Source organism: Thunnus thynnus, chromosome 3 (genome assembly GCF_963924715.1).
Source record: "Thunnus thynnus chromosome 3, fThuThy2.1, whole genome shotgun sequence".
Classification (NCBI taxonomy): domain Eukaryota; kingdom Metazoa; phylum Chordata; class Actinopteri; order Scombriformes; family Scombridae; genus Thunnus; species Thunnus thynnus.
The window spans coordinates 18,187,652-18,194,938 of record NC_089519.1 but is presented as its reverse complement, the minus strand read 5'-3'; the positions used below and the strand labels follow the sequence as shown (position 1 = coordinate 18,194,938).

The window sequence follows — 7,287 nt, the reverse complement described above, 5'->3', positions numbered from 1 at the left end:
CTGTGAGACTGGCTGCTTGCTGGACAGGTCACTGAGGTCATGTCACAGATCATTTATTGGTATTTATATATACATACAGATACGTGAGGGACATTTTGTTCCAATGTAAAATAATTTTCAATATTCACAAAATGACATATTGTGCTTTACCAACACATAGAGCCAGAATGAGCTCACAGTTTAGATTAGCTGTCACTATCAGTCAGACAATCATCTGATAAGGGAAAGTATGAAGTCCTATAGAATAAACATTTAAAATGAGATTGTGGCAATTTTGTAACACAAAGGCAATGTACCAGAGTACTATACAGCAAAGTAAATGTTCAGTATTGTTTGATGTAATAATGTTGTAATAATCAAACTTACCCATACAGTTTAAACCATGGTGATGATATGTTAACATGAAATGTGGTTAATAAAGGGCTTAGCACATCCCATATTTAAAAGTTCAAGACATGGCATCTGAGTTTCAGTTGCTTCTCATTGTCATGCAGCAGGTGCGCCCATTATTCTATGTGTGCTCCAGGTAGTAAGTTAGCAGGGAAGGGAGAGGGAGGAGGGGGAGAAGCTTCAGTCTGGATCGGCCAAGCAGATTCCTAATCTGTAGACGACACAACTGGGAGAGACTCCTCGGAGAAACTAGAGAGAGACAGAGTGATTTCCGCATACTGTTATGCAGCTCAGCATGCATTATAAGTGCTCTAAGCATCACTAGAATCACTGAAGTAGAAGGTAGTGCAGTACCTTCAAATAACATTAGCAGCTGTTGTGTTTTTCCACCAGGAGGCGCTAGGTCCACAGGTCGCTGGTTATTGCTGTCTCTGAGGTTAACATCAGCGCCGTTGTCCAGTAACACTGACACCTGATCAGCACTGTCCTGTCTGACAGCTGCATGGAGTGGGCTGTCACCTCCTCTGCCTACATTAACACTGGCTCCTAGAGAAGAGAGAAGAGAACAGGTTTGACACCATTTTGTAATATGCAAACTTTACTTTAGATGTGCAGTAACAAGCCCCCTGAACATAAGTTCAACATGTGAAGACCCAGTTCCTTTTGTTTTGTTCCTCCTAGTGAGCCAGATGCTCATTTTGGCCTGACCTATTAAATAATTAACCGGAGAGACACGTCCGTGCAACACTATATCTGGGACCAAAAATGAAAACCCTCTCCTCTAACACTTGTCATAACAGTGAGTCACTGCTACAGCAGAGAGAAGAGAGGAGTCAGCCTGGGACAGCTGAGTCACAGATGTAGAGTTTCCTAAGCTTGACAAAACACACAATGACTTTCTGCTCTGTGTGCCACATGTCTGTTGGTAGCCACAGACCCATGCACCACTGTCCACTGGAGATCCGCACTGCGTTTCTCTATGCCAGCCAGCGACCCCCTGTTGACAACCTTTACAGTCACCACATAAAAAGCTTTCTTTGACACTTGAGAGAAGTCTGGGAGCTGTGGTGTTTGAAATGATAGAAGAGCTCTGATGTCTTCCTCCCGCAATGGACAACGATGCAAAGTCTGCCGTTGCGACCAGCTGATCGTCCAAAGACTCTGTACGAAACGCCTCCCTGAAAACACCAGGAAGAGCACCCACAACCTTCTCCTACAGTTTGTCCAGAAAGCACAAAAACTAGTCTTGATAACCAGTCTCCCTGCTGAACTTGACAGCAGTTTTCCACTGTACCCTTGATCTCAGACCTGCCAGCTTTGTCAGTCCAGCTTCGATTCTCTGCACACTGACAGAGTTGAGTATTCTGCACTGTATGACAGGGTTACAGAGGAGTGGTTCCTCCCTGACATTACCATGCAGCTGAGAACAGTCTCTCCTACCATTAAAAACAGTGCTCCATGCAGGAAGGACAGACTGGTATAAAGGACTGGTCTGAGACATTTCCACACCACCAAACTCCAGAAGGAACAGGTGTTTGTTGTAGCCCAGGTTCTTCACTCTGTGAAGGAGCAGAGATGCTGTCTCAGTCCAGAGCTGCTGCTTATGATACAGCGGATGCTGTGAAGTCTGGAGGTGACATGCTGTGATGCATTTCACTTTGCCTCCAGACTGCAGGTGAAGCAGCCCATGTGCCACTCAGCAATGGTGATTTTAGGGGGTGGCCTGAGGTGGCCATGGCCACCCCTGAAATCTCACTGGCCACCCCTGTGACCATCCCAGATCTGATAGGTTGTTCATCAACACAATAAAGTGGGTTCAATGCAAGTCAATCAATGATGACAGCTGATGAGCTGATATAGGGCCAGTTTGCCATTTCCAACTACTAAAGTAATGGTAAGACTGAGGCTGTGAGAGATGATCTCTAGTCAGCGTACTGTTGACCATGAGTCAGAAAAAAAACAGAACTCGAAATCGAAAGTACGTGCTGGCCGTCAGGACTACGGACTCCAGTCAAAGTGACTGCAAGCTGAGCTAATGCCACGATGATATATGAGTAACGTGCTGACTGTTTTACATATGTTTTGCACAGGTAAGAAAAGTATAATGGGACTGTTATGGCCACAAAATAGAGTAAACTCCTGTAAGTGTTATGGACATTGGTTTGGGGTTGCATACAATGTTAATTTGAATATACATGTGGGGCCAGGATGTGTGTATGTTCTGGAAGCATTAGTGAATCGCACTAGCAATTAGCATATGTAATTCACAGTCTAATTTGTTAATAGACAACATTAAAGGCCATTTTGATACAACAAAGCCCGTGAAATGTTTAGTTTATGTACATCCACCACAGTAGTTTGTCCAGTTTTGTTTAATAGCATTTTACTGTGTCATGTAGGTAATGTTATTTGTGTTCAGAGTGAATAAGAGTGAGATTATATGAGTGAGAAAATATGTTTATGATTGTGTATGCTCAATATTGTTTCTGTATTGATAGAAAATGTTATGGTACAATTTACACATGTAGGTATTTGTAGCATTGTGTATTATATCCATTGAGAACTTGAAAGCAGGACTAAGCTAAAGTTATTACAGTGAAGTTCACAGTTGAGAGATAGTAGAGCTGATGCAAGCTGAGTAAATGCCACAATGATATGAATAACATTGCTGACAACTGTTTTAAATATGTTTTGCACAGGTAACCCCTGTGAATAAATGTGTTGCACCAGTTTGGACCCAGAGCTTCATTCTGAAACTGTAACATATAACATATTAACTCCACTACAGGGAAACGGCTCTTAGAAAATGTGTAACCTATCCTTAACGAAATTATGCAATGTACAGGGAATAGAAAACTGAATAGAATGATAGCTGCATGTTAGTGCTGATCTTCTAAGTTGTAATATCATCTTTAGTTGTTGTAGGTGGTCAGCATCGCACCTTTAGTTTAATGCTGTATTATAAAATGTAAAAACAACAACATGGCCCAGAGTTCAAACATTACAATGGATGCTAACATGAGTTTTCGAATTCAATTATGATTGATCTGTGTTGAGGTTGAAACAATACGGTGCATTGAACATCTGTATTTACACTTTTGATCACCTGCCATTCATTAAGGTTCACTATGCCATGGCCACCCCACACTAGCTCTGTGTACCATCTTGGCCACTCCAGTCAAAATGTCCTGGATATGCCACTGCCACTCAGTGGTAGCATTCAAGAGTTTAAACAGTGAATACTTGAATCAGGTAATTTCCCAGCAGAGTCCAGAAACACTTGTTGAACTCTGAAGGAAGTCTATCAACTCCAGAGGAATGGCCACAGTTTAGTTGCTGGACCACCCCAGACATCTCATCAAAGGAGATGATAGACTCAAGAGCAGCTGTCTATGCTTCACTCAGCCGAGACAGTAACTCCAGGATCACATTCACATAGCCAGAGTCACAGTTCTCAGCTCTGAACAGGCCACTGTAATAGTCTACAGCCAGTCTTCTCATCTCTGATGGATTGGTTGTAATGGCTGCATTTGGAAGCTTGAGAGTATCAGTAACTTATGCTCTTTGACTTTTCTGCTTAAAGAAGAGGGATGTTGGAGCATCTATGCCTTTAATGGTGGAGATTTGAGCTCTGATTAGACCACCCTAATCAGAAGTAAAAGAGAAGAGAAGAGAAGAGATATGGAAAGAGAGTATAATAACAAATTGTATGTATACATATTATTAGTGGTGTGGTTACACTGGTGCACATCACCACACTACCTCACTGTTCAGCTGATAATCAGTTTTTGCAATATTCAGGAAGATGCTATGCAATATTTTTTGTTATCAACATTTTACTTAGGAACAGTGAGTGTGTGTTCATGTGTGCAGTAGAATCCAGCAGACACACCTCTGTGTAGCAGAATCTTTGAGCAGGCTGTGTGCTGGTGTAGACAGCTCACGTAGAGGGGGGAGCCCAAATGGGATACTTCATAGTCAGGGTCTGCTCCATGAGACAGCAGAGACTCTACACACTGACTGTTACCTATGCACGCGCACACACACACGTGTGCACGCACACACACACAGACACAGACACACACACACACACACACACACACACACACACACACACAAACATACACAAATATATACACAATAATGAAACTTTATCTTATACTCTTCTTTCTGCTTTTAATTTTACAGCCTACTGAGCAGTACCTTTGTGCTTTCTTATATCATGTTTTCACCAGGATATGACTTCTATTTTGTAGTTAACCACTACAACAACTTGACCTCCAAATGATGTCGCTGCCCTGACTGAATTTTATTTTTTATAATGCCACCATGCAGAAGTGGCTCAAATTGTTCATACAAATTAACCAAAATCTGGTGTGGTGGTTGTTTGAGATCCAAATATAACTACACATAACCACTGGTTCAGTTCAGTTATATGCTGTATACAAAATTCCTGTGGCTTGTATTTACCTCTCTTGCAGGCTTCGTGCAGAGCTGAGGGGAAGTGTGTGTGTGGTGTGTGTGTGTGTGCTCCATTCTGCAGCAAAAGTTCCATACAACCAACACTCCCAGAGGCACAACAGTTGTACAGAGGAGTTACACCATCGATGGTAGCAGCATTCACCTGCAAACACACAGACAGATGAGAGCAACACAAAACAGTAACCATATCTAGATATATGTAGATATACAGTAGGTACATACATATGGTGCATAAATACAAGTGACACTCAGAAGTAAGTGAGAAGAAGACGGATATTTACATTAGCTCCAGCGTGTATTAATGCTCTGACACATGCAACATGTCCTGACAGGCAGGCTTCATGTAGAGGGGTCACATGATCGATAGTGACAATGTTGGCATGGTATCCCTGAAAATAAAAGCACACAGCATTATTACTGTATATCCTGAAAAGGCATATTGGCTTGTTTTAATCAGTTTCTGATTTGAATTAATTTTGAGGAAATTATTGTAGTATTTGTATATTGGAATATTGGCACATCTCCCAGATTTCTGTCTTCATGGCATGAATTCTGGTCTTGCATGAGAAGAACATCTCGCCAAAGTTCATGCAATACTGGTTTAATGCGCATCAATAAGTTTTTACACTGATCATTTAGATTTGATAACTCATTTGTGTGAAACAGGAAAAAGACATATTCATGCAAAATGTGGCCCCATATACAACCTGAATAGTTCCCATTTTGTAACTCAGTGACACTGTTTGAATGTTAACACATTGTCAAGAGCAGTATAAATTGGTCTTTTCTCACTCACAGTATATAACAGAGAAGTGACACACACCTGTTGTACTTTTTATCAGTGCTGTATAAGACATTCAATTGAAACAGATTTGAATTTGAGTCATACTCATCTCTTAGTGATGAAGAAAGAAATATTACCAAGAATTGCATTTTAAATGGCATTTGGTACAAAGCTATGCATTGGTCACATCTTCTGGTGCTTGCTGGTTCAAGCTTCACATGCACGCTTCACGTGCAAATGTGAAACCATGTGAACAATACCACAGTTATGGAAGATGGATTAAATAACCAGGGACAGAAACCATTAGATACTTCTTTTTATCTCTTGTTGAGGGATGTTTAGCTTTAAAATGCACAGCAAACTTAGAGAAAGAAGAATGAATACCAAGGTTTACCAACAGTATATCCGTGATTATATAGAACTTGTGTACATGAAGTTACACAGAGGGCCCTATTTTCCTGAAATAGGGCGCAGGCACAGATCCAAATCTTAATTCCTGGCCCATGGCACATGTGGGTGTGACCAACATATATTTGCAATTTTCCCAAATCATCAGCACTGGCACACTTTGGGCTCAGCCAGGCGCAACGTGGAGGAGAGACTGCATACATTATTAGTAGGAGGAATGCATTATGCGCAGGTGAAGTTGGGGCGGGCTTCAATAATAACCAATCACATGAGAGAGGAAAGGGTGGTGTTAAAACAATGGATCAATAAGATGGTATGGGGTGAGATGAATGTCCATTTGAAATATAAAGGTACTTCAATGAATATTTCTTAAGGAATGCTGAGTATATGCCGGGAAAATACACAAAGTGAAAGGTTCATAATAACCATAGGGGTAATTTGTGGGAAAGCTGGGAGTTAGTGTTCCCACTCTTGACTTCATATGTTCAAGTCCTTTGTTAAGGTAACACTGTATCCGCTGTATGACACAAAGAAGGTCCCAACTGAAGGCACTGATTATAACTCTATATGCACACACACGCATGCATGTGCACACACACAAACAGTGACATGCTCTCTCTGTCTTTATTTCTCTGTATGTATGGTGCTGTACACACGTACATATAGGCTCTACTTTTCAAGCCATTTGAAATAATAGAATGCCCAAAAATCTGTACATCATTTGGGAAAAACATGATGAGGATGACTGATTTTCACTCCTGCTACCTAAAAAGAAGCATAAATTGTCTGATGTTAGTATTCTTTAAGTTACATAACATAGGTAGGGTAGGAATTTGGCGTAAACAGCATTACTAATCATGAAACCTATTTTGTTATACTGTACTGGAGAAGAGTTCACAGAATGAATGTTTGCTTCATTTGAATCCATGCCATAATAATCTAGGCTGCTCTAAACGCAAATCAAGGATCCCCGACAATGCCAAGTAAATGTGGTCTTCAATACGCTGATTTGAATATTAGGCCGACAGAAGAACATTTACTCAAATTATATAAGATTTCTTTAGGCAATAGCATAGTAGGATAAACAACATGAGCATAAATTATCTTATGGTACTTTATCTACTCCTGATCACTCTGTTCTTTCCTCCTCTTTTCTTTTTAACTTCTATCATTCTCTCAACTGCACTCATTTAATGTCCTTCACTGAAAGAAGAAAATATAAA

General features: G+C 40.8%; 1 protein-coding gene across 3 annotated transcripts in view; it reads right to left on the bottom strand.

Moving 5' to 3' along the window:
- Positions 1-37: 37 nt before the first annotated feature.
- LOC137179679 (ankyrin repeat and SOCS box protein 5-like) overlaps positions 38-7,287 on the bottom strand; it is a 37,979-nt gene continuing 30,729 nt past the window's right edge. For 2 of the 3 annotated variants that reach the window (XM_067584534.1, XM_067584536.1), the window contains 5 exons: positions 5,154-5,261; positions 4,861-5,014; positions 4,283-4,417; positions 745-936; positions 38-639 (listed from right to left, as the gene is read on the bottom strand). In XM_067584534.1, the coding sequence (XP_067440635.1) occupies positions 512-639; positions 745-936; positions 4,283-4,417; positions 4,861-5,014; positions 5,154-5,261 (717 nt within the window). In that variant the 3' untranslated portion in view covers positions 38-511. The remainder of the gene's footprint in view (positions 640-744; positions 937-4,282; positions 4,418-4,860; positions 5,015-5,153; positions 5,262-7,287) is intronic. The other variant, XM_067584537.1, reaches the window with a different exon arrangement.